We start from the raw sequence: 20,579 nt of genomic DNA, 5'->3' as shown, positions 1-20,579 counted from the left end.
ACAATTTTCACTCTAACCTGTAAATCAGGTTGATTTTGAACTCAGAACCTGAGTTGAAAGTGCTACACAGGGAATCACTGAAAGTGGATATCTCAACTAAATCGGTTTAGTGCCCGGTGGTGACAGACTACGACGATTAACATACATAATTAAAGATGAACATTTACTGTGATATGGGCTCTCTTCTGCTTCTGTTTAACACGTGCAAAGCACTTATCTCTGGTCTCAGCCACACAACACGGGCCACGTCAGAGGGTTTCAGTATCCCTTGACCAATGGAGTTCCTGTCAGGGGGGAACGTTTCATCGATGTATTTTACTCCTTGGGCGACACAGTACTGTTTCAGCTGCTGGTAGTCTTGGTTGAAGAACCTGTCAGGGTTGGCGAAGCTACCATAACCGTCTTGCTTTTGACGAGCCTCCATAATGTTCAGACACACACCGGGAGGAGGCATTGCTGCAGTGTTTGGGCTCTGTTAAGTAAAATAAGATCCAGAACCATTTTGACAATTTAAATTATTTTGCATACAAAATTGAGAGATGGTCGAGAAATTAAAGGAAATCAGAACTATCATGGGGTTTTCTTTTTTCCATCAATATACTATACTATCAATGTATACTATAAACTCTGATTAATATTTTTCAATCAGATTTTATGGTCTAACCCCTGAGCCAATTAATTTAATGTGGTTTGTGCTCCTAAAAAAAGTATAAAATAGACAACACCTGGTGTCACATTGTACGTATCAAATCTAGAAAAAAAAAAATGCAAATTACAGGCTGGCCTAATTTGAAAATACTATTGCTTTTTAATCCTTATTAAATGTTATGTATTACATGCAAGAGCATTATATATCATATTATTATTATAATGGTATGGTGTGGGCTCACCTATGTTTTTGTACTGCAGCCATCCAGGTTCTTTTCTTAATCAAAGTAAATCTAAGGTTTTTTTTAAGTAATAAGAAATGCAATTAATCGGCTGTGAATAAGAGTAAAAGTTTTTTTTGCTGTCATCTTTTATATCCAACCTTTCATATTCATATTATTTTAATACTGTAGAAACATCTACAATTAATTTGTGACCTGTCTGTATCAGATACACAACAACAACTTTCAAGAGACAAATGACTTAGAACTGTTCAGAAATCACTGCAGTCCAAAAGAAAAACTATTCTTCCTGTAATTTATATAACAATGAATAGTACTAGTAAAATAAATAGTCAAAGTAAATTTGTAACAATATCTTTATAACTTATCACTTTAAAGTGCAATGTGCAAACGTACATCATTTATTCCCCCATCACTATAGACAACATTTCACTCTCTTAAAATGTAAACTAGCACATGTTATTATGCCATGTTCTCTGCTGAAATGCATTGCACAACGCCAAAATATATGTCAATATGCAGCAATCTGCACAAATCTGCAAAAATTCTGAATTATGAAACAACCAGTTTAAAATATTGACTTTTGAAGAACTTACCTCAACAGCCCTAGAAGGAAAGTGTGGTTGGTCCTGCAGGTTAGAGACGGAGAGGCTTTGTCACTCGTTTATAAAAGACTGATTTTACCTGTCTAGCGAGGAACCTGTGTTTCTTAAGAACTTGCCATTATCTTTGAACCAACACTGGCTCTGGTCAACTGAAGCGTAATATTGCACGGCTGTAAACTTCAGGAGAACCATGAATAGAAAGAGAGAGGGTGTTTCATTTCCTATTCAACCTGCAGAAGTTCATATTTATAGTCTGACACGATCTTAAACTGGTTTGTTTACGGGTTTTTTTAAGTCACATTTATCTTTACGCGTTGTCAATTATTAGTCAAGACAAAAAGCTGTCACAATAACAGTACTAGCCATTTGCAAAACAAATGTGCTGCCATCTGGCTTCTCACTGTGTTTACAAAAGGTTTGAGATTGTGATAAAGGTCAGGTTCATTTCGTTTCACGTAGACTTATACAGATGACAGATACCCTGTGACTGAGTTCTGTGTTGCCATCAAACATTAAAAATTAGCCAATAAGTTGAGATGCAGCGGACAGCAAACAACAGACAACAATGAAATTTGTTGTTTTATGGCGTGGGCAAGCCATGATTTTCCAGTGTAATTGTTTATTATTGTCAGGAGACGTAAACAGTCACACTTCTCAAGAAGTGGAGCCATAGTGCCAAACTCCATTTCTGCAGAAGAAGGAAGCCAGTGGGGTCATTGGAATTTATTGGATTTTTAGTCCCCTATTCTGTCATATCCAAATGACAGAATAGGGCAGTTCCATGACAAACATATTCTTTGTCCTACATAACTTGTTGGGATCTGGTCACTAGGAACTGTATAATGGGAATCAGGCTATTATTTTGAAACATAAAAAAAGATAAAGTAATGTGAAGAAATGATGCATGTGGAAAAAATAGGTCACTGTAGTCTAGTGATTACATCTCTTTCACTTCCTTATTTATACAGTGTAAACAAACATACATAGCTTGGTGTAATGTACCCTTTTACCGCAGCTTATGTTACTGTTAAATAGGTTAGTGTTTTTCTTCATTTTCTGTTTGGCATGTCAAAATTAAATATACCATTTTTATTCTACTCCTTATTTCCACATTCCATGCTTCTGCTATGCATTTTTACTTTTTAAACTTCCATGTTGCTTAGTATAACCTCTTTTCTCTTTCCAAATCACAGACAGAAGTATTCCTACCCAATGCTTCATTTTGCAAATAATAATCACAGGAAACACAACATAGGCCAGGGACAGCTCAGTGACATCCCACGTATAAAAGCTGACAAAGGTTTGAGGGGAAGTCAAGGTCTAAGGCATAACCTAAAGACCTGATTGGATTCCTTAAAACAAAAGCTTGACATTTTTAGAGAGCTTATTCACTTTCCGAGACAAATAAGAAGAACGATGTTATTCTTGTGTCTGCACGATAAGTATAAAGCTACAGTCAGCAGCCAGTTGTCTTAGCTTTGCACAAATTCTGGAGACAGGGAAAACCACTAGCCTGTTTCTATCCATAAAAAACAAACTTTGCCTACCAGCACCGCTAAAGCTCACTAAGTTCAATTGTCTTGCTGCATTTTGAAGGAACACTTGGAAAAAGTCCAGTTAGTGTTGTGTAGCTTCAATCACGCATCTGCAGACTAAATTTAGACAATGTTGAATAAATTGACAAAGAAAATGAATAGATTGCTGTAGAAATTGTTAATCTGTAATACTGTAACATGTCTAATGTCCACTGTATAAAATGAGGCATGTTACATAATAATCTGAATCCAATGAGTGTCACCTATTTTCTCACTTGACCCTAGTGGAGATAGTTTTCTTTTTTTTTGTGCAGGTTAGATTTCTGGCACTGAAATTTGCTCAACCTCTCTAATACACAGGTAAATGGAATTATATTTGGAGGACTTAGCATTTAAAGATAAAACCAATTGAAATTTGAAACAATAATCCTCCAAATGTTTACCCTAAACCAATAGTTGTTAAGGTAATTTAGTCTGGACCAAAGTGGTGAAGCGACTGACAGACCACTCAATGGAGCTTTACTTGAACACTTGCAGAATATGATAAATTCAGCGGTGGAAAGAATATTTCTGAACTGTTTACTTGAGTAAAAGTATTAATACATCTATGTAAAATAGCCCATTAGAAGGGGAAAAAAGTAAATGCCATTATGTGAGTCTTGACTAGTGTTGGCTCTTAAAAAGCCAGAGCTGAAGTCCGTCTTGTTTCTTGCTGTGTATGCCATGGCTCCACTTAGACTGTGATTGTATTTTGTGGCCGGGTTAGTTCAGTTGCTAGAGCAGGCAAACGCATATAGGGGTTTACTCCTTGACGCAGCGGCCGTGGGTTAGACTCCCACCTGTGGCTCTTTGCAGCATATCATTTCTCTCCCTCCCCTTTTATGTCTTCATCTGTCCTGTGACAATAAAGGGCTAAAACGCCCCAAAATATTATCTTTAAAAATAGACCGTGATAGGATTTAAATGATTTTGTGGGAATTCCTAAAACAAATGCCACCTATGACATGGTTTTAATCTGATAGCATTATATTAGATAGAAACGGAAGAATCTGTCTACAGAGATTTCTTTGACGTAACTGCCTGTGTGAGCTCATTGGGTGGAGGAGTGCATGTCTTACTCCATGTCCTGTGATTGTAGTTGTAGCACTTCCTGTGTTTAAACAAATACAGGAAATGACTGTATTAACATAAATGTCCTTGGCACTGACCCTCCAAATCAGTACATTTGGCCAACTTAGAAACACACAGGTGACAGAAGTATACCCAAGTATAAGGTTGGGTACACAAGTATTCCCAACATCAATTAATAATATAATATAAACTTGACTGTTTAACTGTTTTGGTTCCATTTGCAATTTTAAAAATACTGGGGAAAGCTGCATTGTTTTAGTTTAAGGCAAATGTGAGTAGTTAATCTAGCCTAATAACAGGGTGCCTTAATTGGATGATTAAATTGTAATTTTAAACAACATTCATACATTTCTTTTGCTTTGTGTAGTCATATATACACACTAGCGCCCATAACTCCTGCACGGCAGGCTTTGGAGTCTGTACTACTCTTTACGAAATAATTGTATACCTTATCTCCTACTGTGTAGAATCTGAATTTGGGCACAACAACAACAGAAGTATTTCAAGAAAGGTTTTGTCTTTATTATCACACATTGAGAGGAGCAATAAATTCAAGCAACAATTAAATGTTACACACCTGTAAATGCAGATTTTAAGGCATCTAACTATATGAAAATAATGGTACGTGAACTGTTGTCCCAGTGGCAGCACGGTGGCAAAGGTCACAGGTTCCTTGCCTCCAACAGTTATTGTGCGTCCATCCACATCGTCCATTTGTCATGTCAAATTGTCTTTGAGGCGCTGACCGTTGCATGTTCATGTATTGTAAGGCACCACAATCAAGGGAGTCAGCTTAAATGCCTAAAGCTCACTGGGACCGGAGACATCTGGAGAAGCAGTCAAAACACTGTGGAGCCTGCCATTGTTTTTTTATTTCAAAACGGAACTGACCAGGCGGGGAGTAAAAAAGAACCCATAACTGCTGCTAAACATGGTTTCCGTCTTTAGTTTGTGCCCCAAACAGGATGCATGAGCATGAATGTTAGTCCCAGACCCACGCCACTTGTTTTTGGCTACGAATAGACAACCACACATTCATCATATTTCACCCCCAAAGCTCCCAAGGACCTTCTGGATGTCAGTTAATTTGTTGCTCTCTATGGCAGTTATGTTGTGGATTATTCTGCTGCAGCTCATCAACAGCTTTGAGGGTTTATCTGGAGCTGAACATGACACATTATGTACCTCAAACGCTTGTTTCACCTTGAATATGGACAGAAGGAGCTTTAAGGATGCTCAACAGAACTGTGACCACAATGGAGGTTATCTGATGACAGTCAGAGACAAAGAAGAAGAGGATGTGCTGCGCTCGCTTCTCTCACAGATCCAAAGACAACGTCATGACAGGGTGTTTAAATTTTGGATTGGATTAAAACTGCACAGAGGGGACTGTGTGTGGCCTGGCAAGACTCTGAGGGGGTTTAGGTGGGTATCTGGGGAGGAAGATTCCCACTACTCCAACTGGGAAAAAGAACCCGTCATCACATGCACTGAGGAGAGATGTGTTAAAGTTAATTATACTGCATCAGGTGAGGGTCAACTGAAATGGACTTCTGGACCTTGTAAAAGCCCTGCTTTTTATGCATGTAAGTTTTATTTTAAAGGGATGTGTAAACCTTTGGCTCTATCGGGGCCTGGACAAATCACCTACACAGCGCCCTTCTCGGAAGAGCCTCAAAGAAGTAAAATGCAATCATTTCCGCTCGGAACATATGCTGTTATTTTATGTGGTGAACAACAGTCTCAATATGCTGTGTGCAAAGGGATGGACGACACATATCGTTGGACTGAACCTGGTCCGTTTTGCAAAACAGAGAAGCAAAATTGCACAATAAACAATGGCGAATGTGAACATTTGTGCCACCACGATGCAGATGAGGTTCAATGCTTTTGCAAAGAAGGTTACGACCTGGATGATGATGGACTCAGTTGCAGGATAAAAGACTTGTGCGGTGTTGACACCTGTGAGCATCAGTGCGTAATGAGGGAGTCTGGGTATTCCTGTGAATGTCCAGATGGGCTCCAACTAGATGCAAACCAGCGCAGCTGCTCTGATATTGATGAGTGCCAGTCACAAGCCTGTGCGCATCATTTGTGCATAAATACGCACGGCAGTTACACATGTGTGTGTGAAGTAGGCTACGAAATGGTTGATGGTAAATGCGTGGATATGGACTGCACGCACACAAGATGTGAGCATAGATGCTTGATCAGTTTGGGATCTTTCTCTTGTTCCTGCAACGAGGGCTTCACTTTATCTGAGGATGGCTACTCTTGCGTAGATATTAATGAATGCGTCAGTAATCTCTGTCAGTTCAAATGTGTCAATACTGTAGGCAGCTTCTTGTGCACCTGCCCACAAGGCCTCCACATGGAAAAAGATGGATTGACCTGTGCTCCAAATATGACAGAAACCTCAGCTGCTTCCTCAGATGACCTAGCTGAGGGGGAAACACTAGTAGACGAGTATTTAACCAGAACCACAGTTGGTCTCCAACACCAGTCCCCTCACACTGACGCACCGCTTCCAGACCTGGTGAACGTTACGCACAATGATCAGCAGAGAAATGTATCTTTGGTGACAGGTTTTGCTAAGACAGTGAATTCAAAGGTGCTCATCTGCATCCTTGGTTCAGTCATTCCTCTGCTGCTTTTAGTCGCATTGACTCTGGCTATTGCAATTTTTCGATGCCATCGCTCCAAAAAAGAAGCCAAGAAAAATACCAGTACAGATGGCTACTGTTGGGTGTCTTCTGGTTTGGATCCACGTTTAGAGAAACTATATGAGTCCATTTTGACTGATGACCTATGACCTGATAGTGGTGGAGAAGACTGTCTACGTGGATTGTTATCCTTATTTATGTAATTTATGTTTTGCAAACTTTACTTGCATTTGGCAAGAAGATGCAAATTGTAAATATGTGTACTGAATGTGCGTAGATGTAAAGGGCTCTGCATAATGAGGACAAATGGGTATCGAGAACTGATAGTTTGGTTGCCAGAGGATTCCGGAAGGAAAAACGCATAAAAAAGAAGAAATACTAACAATGATTCATCTGTACCAGGATGTATTTGTTTAATGTGAGCATTTTTATGTTAAGATCAGTCAGCTAATTTTCTAATTTGTCTTGTCTGGCCACATGTTCTGCTATTCTATCAGCTTCTTGCCCTGAATCCTTGGTGTCTTTATTGCATCATTAAGATGACATCAAAAGATTACACTATGTTGACCTTCCAATACCAAAATGACAGTCATGGAAGTAGCATTCAAATTGCTTACTCAGACATCTAATTTTTCATTTTACTTGCTGAATGGAGTTTGCACATCTGATGCTGGTGTAAATATGTAATGATAAACACATGTACATCACAATATCAAATCAATATACTGTATACTATATGATGATTAAGTCATGCCATGAGACAAAATAAATAGTTTTTTCTAAAATATGAATAGATTTTTGTTCCTACATCTCCATAATAATGATCTTAAACATGCTCTGCCAACATTGGAAAACCTATTAGTGTAATGTTATCTCATTTCCTTCCTCCGTCTTTACCGTTGTTATTGTCCTGATGGGTGTTACTTCCGGAGTAAGTAGCCTACTGCTCAAGATCATGACCTGCATGCAACTGACTGTTTTTGTGTCAGTGAAGGTAATGACAATGACTACTTTAATGTCCGTGATGTTGTTCTTGTCTATGAAAACAGGATTTGGCATGGAGCGGACTGGTGTCTGTAGACCTTTTTGTACTGGGAATGACTGCATAACAATACATCAAGACAAAGTGGATTTTCAAACAGCGGAGAAAGCATGCCGTGACAGGAATGGGGAACTAATGACATTTTGGTCTAAGACTGATGAACGCACCCTCGACAGTTTGAGTCAAGAATTTTATGGAAACCTCTGGATTGGACTGCGTTTACCAGCTTCTGCCTGCAGCAACCTTTCAGCTCCACTGAGAGGCTATGAGTGGACCTCTGGTAATGTGCACAGTAGCTTTATTCCATCCTTTGGCACATGGAAAGACAGTGTCAAAGTCTGCTCACCACGCTGTGTGTCACTTTCAAATGATCAAATGTGGACAGAGAGGCTGTGCTCGGACAAAACGGATGGGTTTCTGTGCAAAACAAAGCACAAAGATGCATGCCTGGCACATGAATTATCAGATCCTAATGTCATCAAAAGCTCTAAAGGCTGTAAAGGTGGTCCTTGTGAACAAATATGCACAGATGTAACAGGAGGTTATGTATGCTCTTGTTCAAGTGGATATATCCCAGACAGCAAGAACCCAGAGGAATGCAAACTACACTGTCCACAACATAAATGCCCAGCTAAATGTAACGGAAACCCCAGCGAATGCTACTGTCCTGATGGCTTTCTATTAAGTGATACATTTTGTGAGGACATTGATGAATGTTTGAATGACGGATGTGATCAAGAGTGTAAAAACACTTTTGGGAGTTTTGTGTGCTCCTGCGGAAAAGGATTTGCACAAAAAAATGAAGTTGAATGCATCAAAGCAGAGGGCAGTGAAAGTTTCGCTGTCACAACTCCTATCGTCATAGCTTTTGTTAAACCAGCCACCAATAACCATACACTGAAGGGCTCTTCTGTGCCTGCTGGTGGGTTTCTCTGGATATGGATTTTCCTTGTTTTGGCTGTGGTTGTGTTTATATTTGTGATAAGGTTTTATGTTGTTAAGCGTCAGAAGCGCAGAGAACAACAAAACTCCAATCCGCCGTCTACTGCTCCTGTGGAGAATATTGAGTGTTAATTTCATTCCAAACAATGATAATCACCAACTCCACTGGTCCCTTTCGCATTTCAAGTTTGGGAGACTCCTTTACATTTATCAGATGGCTGCGGTCTGTAACTTCCCAGAATAAACTTTTTTTGAGTAACAGTTTTTTTTCGGTTTTTTTTTTATCTTGGGAATGCATTACATTATAAACAATAGTAATAGTTATAATAAGACAAATAGAAATCAAAATTAATACATTTTAAATAAAGGGACTGTTTCAGAAGTGAATGAACTGGGATACTTAGTTCCTCATATGCATAATTAAATTTTAAAATTTAACTTGGATAAAATAGCCTGGACGTGTACAATACTAATATTTTCATGTTGTGTGTGTCCCAGTAGGAGCTAAGAAGTCATTATCTATGTTGTGGTCAGAAAATCCTAATTATTCTCCTTTTATTAGTTAAACGTATGTTTCTTAAGTAAAATGCTAATCTGAAAATGGAATTCCTTAGGGTTAGTGCTAGCTCCTTAAAGTGTGTTGTTTCCCACACTGATTTTTCCTTTAAACAATATTATACTGTATGTGCATAGCCTATGTAACTGTTTGTAAAATATGAGTTTTGAAGTACATGAGTGAAATGGTCTATTACATGGGACTGTAGAGGGCTGATTTCATGTCATTTTCTATTAGTTTGTGTGTCATGACATCAAATTAAAATTTGAAGTCATTCATAACAAGTCATTGCTGGCATTATTCTTGTTCTTAGAGTGCCATCTACAGTTCTATTGCTGAAAAGGGCGAAACTAGTTGCTCAACAGTACATTGTCTTCATTTATTCATGCTAGCTTACAATGTTATGAGTGACATCTGTGTTGTTGTTATTATGACAAGTCATATTGTCTTCTCTAAAAACAATGAAATATTGACAATTTCTGAATTGATAAATGTTGTCATCTGGTTTCAATTTTACAATTAATCAGCTTTATCTCCAAAACAGAAATTAAAAGTCAGTCAATAAATATAGTATTTATTTTACAGTTTAAATTTTTCTGGACTTTTTTCTGAATGTAGAACTGAGTGTATCCCTTTTCCTCTTTATTTGTTGACCCCCACATGCCTCCTCTCCTCACTGGTTGCAAGAAAACATAAGAACACAAACATCATCATCACTTATCACACTCATCACACTCATCACTCACATCAAAAGGTTGGTGGTTTGATCCCTGGCCTTGCAGTCCCGTGTTGAAGTGTCTTTGGGCAAGACACTGAAACCAGAGTTTCCCCCTACGCTGTGCAGATGGAGTGTAAATTTGTGTGTGAATGTTTATCTGATGAGCAGGTGGCACCTCGTACGACAGTCTCATCCACAGTTTAAGAATGGTGAATGGTCCCTGTACAATGTAAAAATGCTTTGAGTAGTCATTAAGACCAGAAAAGCGCTATATAAATACAGTCCATTTACATTTAGTCTTACACCTGAAGCAGTACTCCCTTTGTACATGTGAATTTACTCAAAAGTTTACATTCAGTACACCATTGAAGCAACAGAGGTCCATGGGTATGTCAGGTTGCAGTTCCGTACAGCTACCACTAGATATTACTGTTGGACAAAATCTATTTTACTAATAGTGCTTCACCAAATAACCATTAACTACATATTAACAAGTAGCCACTTCCAGAAACAAAGAGTACTGGAGGTATGTACATTAATATGGAACATTATGGCAACTGGCAACCTAACAGGGGTTAACCTGATTTTACCCAAGGTACACGGTCAACCAAATCTACCACTGAGATTGCCTAGAAAATCCCATATGTAAACTCTTAGTATGCTTATCTATCCAGGCAGCAGGGGATGAGGGGAAACCATCATTGAGTGATGCCTTTATTTCATTTGTTCTATACAAGTGTGTTTAATCTTATCTCCCCAAAAAAAGAAGCACGCCAGTTAAGACGGCTGTTAAACAGGAGCGGCAGTGACTAACCAGTGAGAAAACATCAAGACAATGAACACCAATAAAACTAGGGCAAATATCAATGGTGAGGTTTATCATAATGGGAATAACAGAGCATATTTTAAAATTGGACTACAGTGTTGTAAGACTGGGTGGTACAAACGTAACCTGTATGACCAGATATGGTGGACAAAACCTCACCTCTGCCAGTAGCCTATCAGTACATGGTTCTCTGTGAGCTTACATGAAGCAGCCAATCAAAACAGGAGGAGTTACCTTGTTGGGAGGCCTAAACAAGAAGAAAAAAAGTTGTGTATGTGTGGCAGACACCCTTTAACGAAATTTTAGTTTGCCTACATTTATGTTGCTTTTCTTTTATTCTTAATTTTATTTTATTTATTGCAACCTGTTTTGTTTCAGATATCCCTTTTCTTTCACATGCACCCTGTATGTAACCCTTGCATGGTGTTCAGGTCAGTGGGACCCGTTTTCATTGTTTGCTAAAAGAAAAATGTTGCTATTCATTATTTTGTCTAACTCAAACTCATTGGCCTTGGCTCATTTTTCTGTGAAGAACATGAACAGAGAACATGAGCATTGGACCCAAGTGTATTTATATGTTGGTGCTTTGAAACTATATTGTATTTGTGCACAGGTATTCCTACACAAGGCTACAAATTTGTTACATTTAAAGCACTTTCACCTGATTAAGTTCTAAGAAATAAGCACCAATAATGATCAAAATTCTTGTTTTTATTTTTTTTAACATAATTAACATATATGTGATCTCACATGGTAAATGGCAAATATAAACCATAGAGTATGTATAGATCATTGGTAATTGAGCTAAAGTAAGCATCTATTAAGAATTTTTACATAAATTGTTATGGCTGTATTGATTTAAAAGCCCAATGTGGTGGGTCTACCATACAGGGGAGCGCTGTGTAACAAAAATATGAAAACCACACAAGGGTTAGATGTGTTGTGCAAGGTAATAATTGAAAAAAAAGAAAACAGAAATTGTGACATCGAATTGCAAATAAACTCTACATTTCTGCTAACTTTGTTATAATTTTGTTAAAGTCTAACTTTTCAAATATATAGCTAACCCAAACGCCTAGCTAAAGTATATATTGACGCAGTTGTGTGTTACTTTAACATGCAGCACATAACGGATCTTAGAGGTTATTTGAGGGTAAGAAATTCATTAGCTTCTACGTCAAGGACGTCAACTAACGTAAACACGGAAGTAGGGGCTGTCGTGCTCCCTTGCTTCATACCATCCTATCAGAAAGTAGGCGTCAGTTCATAGAACAGTGTCATTGGGTTAAAGTTTGCCCCACCTTTGTTGCTCATATAAATAATGGCAACCTGAATCTGGGCTAGCATGTGGAGAGAGTAGAGAACACTTTGTTTTCATACACATTTAGTACAGTAAGGTTGCCGGATATCTCATTCGTTTGCTGCTGAGTAAGATAAACACTCAAACAGCAGTAACATGTCGGTCGACAGCGTGTTTAGGACCCGTTCTCTCGGTGTGGCCGCCGAGGGTCTTCCTGACCAGTATGCCGACGGCAAAGCAGCAAAAGTCTGGGAGCTGTACATCGGAGACACGCAGAGTAGGACGCAGGAATACAAAAGCTGGGTGGTGTCTTTGCTGAAAGAGCAAGGGGCGCGAAGAGTGCTGGATGTAGCATGCGGAACAGGGTGGGTAAAGTCATACCGATGTTTGAGAAGGATTTAAGTGTGGGCTGGTGTGGCAGTGAACGTATCACCAAACTCTATTTAAAATGTGATCAATTTATTGTATACCCTTGTATATATGCAACTGTAACACCCCCAACGAAGAATTGTATACAGTTTCTATATTTGCAAAACCTAATCTTTAATTCGGGATTAGCCCTATACATTAAGTTTAAAATATTTAAATAAATATCAATTATTTCAATTCACTCATATTTTGACGTGTAACGTTAGCAACTGGTGAAATAAGAGCTATTTTTTGTTTCTTGTGCTTGATGGAGACATAGACAAATACACGAATTAAACTTGCATTAAAAAGTCCATTGTAGTTTCTGATAACTATGTAAAATAATTAAAAATGCCAATGTTGGTTCTATAATAAGTGAGATTAAATATAGTTAAACAAGTTGATTTGACTTTCCTGGATTTTCAACTCGCTGACCCCATTAACTTTAGACAAAATCCGGATTAGGCCCGAGGTTGATGAATGAAAGTGCAGAGTTGCACCAGCCGCTGTTCCTGCCTTTGACAGCAGTCTGGTACCATGAGCTGAGTCATGCTGACTGAAAGTACTTTTATTTTACAACTAAGATGGCTCATATGGTCTAAACAAAAGCCTCAAGATACACGTGTTGTGAAGATCAGTATACATATCCTGTCTTTTACATTTACACCAGTTGGGTCTACCCACATTTGAAGCACATAATCAACACTGAGGTTGCTGTTTGTGTAAGTGGAAGCTAGCTGCTGAATTTGACCTGTGTGGGTTAGCAGGTGTAAGGTTCAGTGGGTGATGAACTTGGACATGGCTTGCTTTAGGGAGCTGCATGCAGTCTGTTTACCTCTGCTGATACAGAACAGCAGCAAGGCCATTGGCTGAACTCAACAAGAACACAGCATATTATAACCTGTCTGGGAGAAGTTGTGCAGGAGATGCTATATTTTAATTTATTTTGTCATTCAATTATGTATTGTACAACTGGACTTTACGCTAGACAAACATCCGTTTAGTTCAACCATCTGCAAAATGGGCTAAAGAAATGTATTTTCGTGATCACTTAAAAACCATCAGTACAGTCACTTTACAGAGCTAATTATCTTCATCATAACACCCTCATAAGTTTCTAACATAGACATAGTACAGCTTCAAATCTCACTTATGGCTGCTGTGTTTTATGGAGGAATTTTACACACCAACTCTGACCCTTTTCCATAGAAGTGTGTCTCAGAAGCACAACCATCTGGGGCGATGTAAACATGCTCAGAGTGGAATGAGGTCAACAAATGGCCTCACTATTTTTGGCCTTCTAAATGTGCCTGTGATGCCAGGCTCTCTAGTTGTTTTGCCATCAGAGCTAGTGGTGACTTATGCAAGAGCAGAATAAGCTGCAGATCATGCTTTCAGTTAAGGATACAATCATCATGACTTGCAGATAAATTACCTTGATCTGATCAATAGATTTTTCTGCTTTTCTTTTGTGCAAGATTTATGTTGCATAATTGGAAATGAACCAAAGTTTAAAAAAAATGTTGCCTTAAACTCAAGGATGAGGTTTGATTTCAGCTACAAATCTGCATTCTTACTGTTGCTTTGCTTGGTCTACCTGTGTCTAGACTGTTGTAGTTTTTGTATTTTTTAAACATATTTTTATACCAATGTGTACTGTCTTAACTTTGCATCATTGTTAAAGATTGCAGTTTACGTAATACTGCTGTTTCTTGTGCTAACATGTTGACAAAAACTGTTATTAAAACGTTATAGATGGGCACCCAGATAGCTCAGTAGGTAGAGCGGGTGCCCATATTTAGAGGTTTACTCCCCCTGATGCAGCCGGCCCGGGTTCAAATCCAGCCTGCGACCCTTTGCTGCATGTCACTCCCCCCTCTCTCCCCTTTCATATATTCAACTGTCCTGTCAATTAAAGGCCTAAAATGCCCCAAAAATAATCTTCAAAAAAATAAATAAAAACGTTTTGGATCATTGTGCAATGACTCTTGCTCCTGAGTTACTCTTTAACATAAACTGCTCATCAGTGTGACTCTCTTGTTTGAATTTTTTTGAACTCATGCACATTGTTTAACAACTAGTTACTATTTGAAAAGAGTTGTAATAGCTCAAGACTTTCAGTATAAGGACTGTCCAAACAAAACTCAGCAGCCTCAGTTCAGACTGTTTTGGCCTGGATTCATGTTGTTCTGCCAGGCTTTCTAATCTTAAAGAGCTGCAGACTATCAAATATCAACCTCCTCTTTATATCTGTAAATCATTAAGGTGTTGCATGAAGATATTACCAACAATCTGCATTGCTGTTTGAGAAAAAGCAAAGGCTCTTTCTGTTGTCACTAGTCAATGTTAGTCTAATTGATAAAGATAAAGTCCGTGAAATCACCTGTCACACTTTGCTGTAGTACACATTCAAGTGTGATGTTAGCAGAACTTGTGACGTCAGGCTGTTGTTTTACACATAGCTGGTATTTACAGAGTGTGTGTTTTATCTTGTAGAGTTGACTCCGTCATGTTGGTGGAAGAGGGCTTTAACATGGTGAGTGTGGATGCCAGCGACAAAATGCTCAAGTATGCGCTGAAGTCAAGATGGGAGAGAAGAAAAGAACAAGCTTTTGACCAGTGGGGTAGGGCATTGTATGTTTTGTTACGATTGAATGTCACGTTTAAATGTTCCGAACCCTTAAAAAGTTCCTTGAAGTCTTCATTTATTTATTTACGATATTTTAGCTTATGTCAAATCAAATTGCTGCTGTGTTCATCAGGTGACATCCTCATGTTTTCAACTTCATGTTTAACTCCTTGACCCTTCTCTTATCCTCAGTGATTGAAGAAGCCAACTGGTTGACGTTACCAGAGGATCTTCAGAAACCAGGGGCTGGCTTTGATGCTGTTATCTGCCTCGGCAACTCATTCGCCCACTTACCAGACTTTAAAGGTATGTAAGACATAAAGGGACAGCGGCATTGAATAATGGTTCGTAAACGTTTGAGGTTCATACTTTGGTTTTGGGTTTCTATTAGTACATGTTTAAATGCTTTTATGTCAAAAAATCCAATATAAACATACATGGGATTCATTTCAGATCATCACATACCAAACAAAATCTATCCTTCAAGCCAATCACATCATTTTTTTTATTCAAACAGTGTGATTTAATTATAGGCCATTCTGTTGATGGTGATCATGTTATTTCTTTAAGGGGATCAGAGTGATCAAAAGTTGGCCCTTCGGAACATTGCCAGTATGGTCAAACCAGGTGGGATCCTCATCATTGACCATCGTAATTACGACTTCATCCTGGAGACCGGCCGGGCGCCACAAGGCAAAAATATCTACTATAAGGTACTAAACTGAATGGAGTTAGGAATTTTTTTATTTTTATTTGAGAGGACAGCTGAAGACATGAAAGGAGAGAGCGCGGGGGGGCGGAATGACACTCACAAAAGGGACCCAGGTCACAATCGAACCCTGGGCCGCTGCAGTAAGGACTAGGCCTCTATATTTTTTACAGAAGTTCAAACTGACATGTAGATGGATAATTTTGTAACTCATCCAACCATATTCCTTGTATATGCATTTCAGTATACATTTATGCATTTTACCCCGTAGCAGCTTCATCCTCCATCTTGTTCTACAAACGATGTATTCTGGCATTATTGAGTGTAGATCATCCCTTTTATGGCCCAACTGCCTTCAGTTTTGGTTTATGGATGTTGTCAGAACTGCCACCTAATTGCTGAGCATGACACCTCTTCATTGAAGTGGTTCCATTGAGTCGGCTTATTTTTAATACAATTTTCCAGTAGGGCTGTACTTGACTAAATAAATTCTTGGTCGACTAACACTCATACAATTTTGTCAACTAATCGATAAGTTGATACAATTGACAGATCTGTAAAAACTTGAGTTTCAAAAATGACCACTTTAAATTTTGTGTTTACTAGAAATGTTCTCATAAGTAAGTCAAAAAAATGTATCCTCTAGCATGAAAAAAGCGAATGACTAATCTTTGTTGACTAAGAACAGAAGGACCAATCGACCAATTATCTGAGAGGTGGCAGCTGTAATTGCTTGTACCCTTACCTTACCTGGTAGCTGTTCTTCTGTCTTGGTCACATTCCCTAGCAAACAGACTGTGTTTGATGGTGGAAAGTCTGTTACATACATGTTATGTAAAGAATAATTTAATTTTATGTAGTTTAAAAAAACTTTAAACAGTGCAGTTGGCCCTAAGTTGCTATTTTTAGGGTGTCCCAGAGCCAGTACGTGGTAAGATCTACTAATACAGTGTTTCCAAAAGTACCATGTAAAAGTGACCATGTATGTGCTCATTTCATTTGCTTATAAATTAAACAGCCTGTCAAACGAACAGGCTATTTTTGAATGATTCCCTGAGAAAAGTGAAATGCATTCCGTACTAACTTGAATGAGGCTACTTAAAGAAGAACAAAGCCCTCAGCCTGAACTGTACAAAAAAAGACAAAAAATATCAAAATATCTGGCTCTTTGTTGCTTTGTGAAAAAAAGTTGGTCAGACAAAATTGTTTATGAACTGTGTTTTTTTACACCATTTTAGCTGCAGCTGAGTTTAAGACCTAAATCTTTATTCAGAGCCAGCAGGATATTGTGAGGTTTTTCATTAAAAGTTGCCCCAAGAGAAATAAAAAGAAATGTGGATGTAATTGCCAGCTTTTTTGGCAATGGGGAGACAAACTGATAATATCAGGAGTACTGAGGTGAAAATCTATTTAGGAAGACAAAATAAGTTAAGAGTGTGTCTGTGGCCTAAAATGATGTGTAGCATCTACTTTGTAGCTAAAATGCATTTATTGGCATGGAGTATAGTACAATGACAAAATACAGTATGTTTGGATTCAGCCCATAGACTATATAAAGACGTTTTTGACATCTAAATTTAAATTAAACAACCGTTTCTGCAAGTTATTATCTTATTATAATATCTTATACGATACTATCTAATTGGCAAAAGATGAAAGATTTATTATAGAAATAGCATTACAGCATTGAGCCATATTTGATTTATTTTCCACAAAACAAGCTCCATATTCTTTAGTCCAGCCAGTATAGGAACTAACCAGCTGGAAGGCTTAAATAGAAGTACTATGTCAACAGTCATGTGCAAGAGCAAAATCCCCTTCTAATACCTCTGTAATCCCAAATTGTTCTCATGGTACATGTAGTCCATAAAAGTAAGAACTACCTCCTGGTTTTGTTCAGTCACTGTTGGCCACTACTCAGGAAAAGAGGAAAGGTTGTGACAAGCATCTTTGGTGCCTTATGCTGATATACATGTGTCATAAATGTGTGTGTTTGTGTCGTTCCACAGAGTGATCTACCTCAGGACATCTCCACTTCGGTGCTGTGGGTCGACAATAAGCCCCATATGATCACTCTGGACTACACCATCCACGTGCCCAAGGCCACCCTTCAAAATCTTCCTGACGTCAGGTAGGTTTTCCCTTTGCTGCTTACTGGGGCAATTTGGCAAGGAAAAGGCTTTATGGTATATATATTTTAATGTTTTTATAGGTCAAATATAATAATTTTTTTGCAGAATCCAGTGAGTATTTACTAATGGATGAAATAACTTGAAACTTATGACATGTCTGTTTTTACTGAAGCAAATTAAATACTTGAAAAGTATTTCATAAAGTCAATGTAAAAATCTTGTATTACCATTAGGCAGTCTTGCCTTATTAGTTGGTTACACCACTCTTTTTTAAATTGTGTCTTTCTTTCTTAAAGTTTTTTTATTTATTTCTTATGTAATTTGCAAAGTACTTTGAATGGCCACTGTCTATGAAATGTTCTATATAAATTCCCACTTTTCCCAAGCTGCCACTATTTATTCAGAGGCTACAATAAAATGTGTTGCCGAGGACATTGATCTGCTGGAAGCAGCAATTACTACCTGACGGGGATTTTAAAACTGCAAAGAGGTGCTGTGAGACAAACTTGGGAACGTGTAATTACACTTTCAAACTGTAATCATAAGGATCAAGACACAAATGAATGACAAAGTAATAACCACCTTATAACAGCCGCTGTCAAAGTCAACTAGTTATCATGTCATCTCTTACCCACAGCTTCACAAACAGGTTTGTGTTTGAAACTGAAAGTTGCCGTGACGGGCAGTATTTGTGACGGATAATGCCCCGCTACCTGTCCTTTTGGTGCATATTCAAGGCAATGTCAACTTTGCATTCATTTTATCCAATGACTGACTCTTCAGGCGTTATAAACATTCATCTGTCAAGATCAATTTATGACGAGGATGTGTGACCCTTTGAATGAAAAGTTACCTTAAAGGTATTCTCTAGTATTTATTTGCTTTTGGTATTTGTCTCACCATGTGGGTTGTTTTTTTACCGTAAAGAATCTCTTTCAGTCGAGGCAGAAAGGTCACTCTCACCAGACATGTTAGACACAATAAAAAGTAACATTTAAAGAGTGGTTGGAGGAATTCTAATGTGTAAATGCTCTGTTTGGCCTCCCCAGTAAATTCCGTCTGTCCTACTACCCTCACCGTCTGGAGAGCTTCAAAGCTTTATTGACCGAGGCCTTCAGCGGCAAAATGGAGCACAGCGTCTACGGAGATTTCAAGACGTACGTCCCTGGCCAGAGCCAGGCCCCGTGCTACTTCATCCATGTCTGTAAGAAGACGGCCTAAGAGCAACCTGTTACACACACATACTGCTAAGAAAATAACTTTTAAGTCTAAACATGCTCCTACTCTGCTCCAGATTTGGGCAAAATTCGATTTGAATATATTTTAAAACAATGTCATTATCATCATTAAATAAGAAAATGTATTATGAGTGATTTTTGCTATGGTCTAGAAAGTTATTATTCAAATTTGCTATTTGTTTTAATTTTCGCTAAGGATTGTTAAATTATTTATGCTAAAGTGTTAAAGCCTCCTCCAGGAACAAATTGTTGACTCTGATCTCACTTTTTAACTTAAAACACAGTGTGTTCCTAAAAAGGTCAAAGCTAGTTTTAAAAATACATTCAAAATGTATTGGACCACTGTTTTGGCCCTATCTGGTATTTGCCTAATGTGCTGTGTGCCGCTTTGGTTTTGTGCTTATCTCATTTCCACCTTTCTGAACTTCGATAACCACAATGAACATGCTTTGACATGGTGCTGTTTATTTGTGATATTTCTGATGAACACTTGATATTAATTGCCAGTAATGTACGAAGTGCAATTCCAGACAATTGTACTGTATTTTAAAAGTTTACCACAAGGGTCTTAAAAACACACATAACACTTCTGTGTTTTGTGAATATGGTAGCCGTTCTTTTGCTTGTATTTTTTAGCTTGAAAAGTGGATCCCATTCTGGTCTGCTACCTTTCTTTCAAATTAGGCAAATCTGGCACAGCATGATGGCAGTTTTAATCCATTAACCTTACTGTTGTTGCTGTCGCCACTTGTTCAATAGTATTCTTGCATGCCTTGGTGGACGTCACCAGACTGAAGTGAACATTTCGAATCACCCTGACACCTTAAAAAGGCTTGGTTAACCCTTTTAGGGTAAACCAGTGGGACTGTCAATCCAATCAACATTCCTTCACCCTAAAGTGGTTTTACCAATTCCCCTCCAACTCCAGACCTACATAACCTCTGACCTCTCTGAACCTAAAAATGTCCACCAAAGCTTGCTCTTTTAATATTTGAATGTAATTTTATTTTGTAGCAATAGTATTTAAAATTGTGTTGTCAACCAAATATATTTTAAAAGCGTTATTTTCTGCTCAATCTTGGATTATTTATTCTTTAAATGTGCAAGAACCGTGATTTTTATTAAATTGAGCTGCACAGTACATAGTCTCAAATAATTGAGTTCAGCCAAATAATGAGGGGAGCATGATGAAAGAATAATTTATTTTTGCTGTATTATCCAGGTTGAAATACATTTTGCTTTGACACCAAATAAA

At 38.1% G+C, this 20,579-nt stretch overlaps 4 protein-coding genes and 1 long non-coding RNA gene across 7 annotated transcripts in view; 4 read left to right on the top strand and 1 right to left on the bottom strand.

Annotated features, from left to right (window-relative positions):
- Window positions 1–1,703, bottom strand: part of LOC117935639 (calpain-1 catalytic subunit-like) — a 12,310-nt gene extending 10,607 nt beyond the window's left edge. Inside the window, exons 1-2 of the mRNA XM_034857961.1 lie at window positions 1,487–1,703; window positions 203–472 (exon numbers count right to left, since the gene is read on the bottom strand). Of these exons, the coding sequence (XP_034713852.1) occupies window positions 203–454 (252 nt within the window). The 5' untranslated portion in view covers window positions 455–472; window positions 1,487–1,703. The remainder of the gene's footprint in view (window positions 1–202; window positions 473–1,486) is intronic.
- LOC117935641 overlaps window positions 1–20,579 on the top strand; it is a 25,327-nt gene extending 4,748 nt beyond the window's left edge. The window contains exons 2-3 of the long non-coding RNA XR_004654797.1: window positions 3,977–3,979; window positions 20,339–20,579. This is a non-coding gene — a long non-coding RNA (uncharacterized LOC117935641). The remainder of the gene's footprint in view (window positions 1–3,976; window positions 3,980–20,338) is intronic.
- Window positions 5,094–7,040, top strand: LOC117935629 (complement component C1q receptor). Its single transcript, XM_034857948.1, has one exon. The coding sequence runs from the start codon at window positions 5,141–5,143 to the stop codon at window positions 6,971–6,973; it is 1,833 nt and encodes a 610-aa protein (XP_034713839.1). The 5' UTR covers window positions 5,094–5,140; the 3' UTR covers window positions 6,974–7,040.
- On the top strand, window positions 7,324–9,099 carry LOC117935633 (thrombomodulin). Its single transcript, XM_034857952.1, has one exon. The coding sequence runs from the start codon at window positions 7,738–7,740 to the stop codon at window positions 8,938–8,940; it is 1,203 nt and encodes a 400-aa protein (XP_034713843.1). The 5' UTR covers window positions 7,324–7,737; the 3' UTR covers window positions 8,941–9,099.
- Window positions 12,197–20,579, top strand: part of gnmt (glycine N-methyltransferase) — a 32,082-nt gene continuing 23,699 nt past the window's right edge. For 2 of the 3 annotated variants that reach the window (XM_034857957.1, XM_034857959.1), the window contains exons 1-6: window positions 12,197–12,573; window positions 15,113–15,240; window positions 15,438–15,551; window positions 15,816–15,958; window positions 17,964–18,085; window positions 19,136–19,327. In XM_034857957.1, coding sequence (XP_034713848.1) covers window positions 12,365–12,573; window positions 15,113–15,240; window positions 15,438–15,551; window positions 15,816–15,958; window positions 17,964–18,085; window positions 19,136–19,307 — 888 coding nt within the window. In that variant the 5' untranslated portion in view covers window positions 12,197–12,364 and the 3' untranslated portion in view covers window positions 19,308–19,327. Of the gene's footprint in view, window positions 12,574–15,112; window positions 15,241–15,437; window positions 15,552–15,815; window positions 15,959–17,963; window positions 18,086–19,135; window positions 19,329–20,579 lie in introns of all 3 variants that reach the window. The other variant, XM_034857956.1, reaches the window with a different exon arrangement.

This window comes from Etheostoma cragini, chromosome 20 (assembly GCF_013103735.1).
Source record: "Etheostoma cragini isolate CJK2018 chromosome 20, CSU_Ecrag_1.0, whole genome shotgun sequence".
NCBI lineage: Eukaryota > Metazoa > Chordata > Actinopteri > Perciformes > Percidae > Etheostoma > Etheostoma cragini.
Note: the sequence above shows the minus strand (reverse complement) of the source record. Positions and strands in the feature narration are given on the sequence as shown.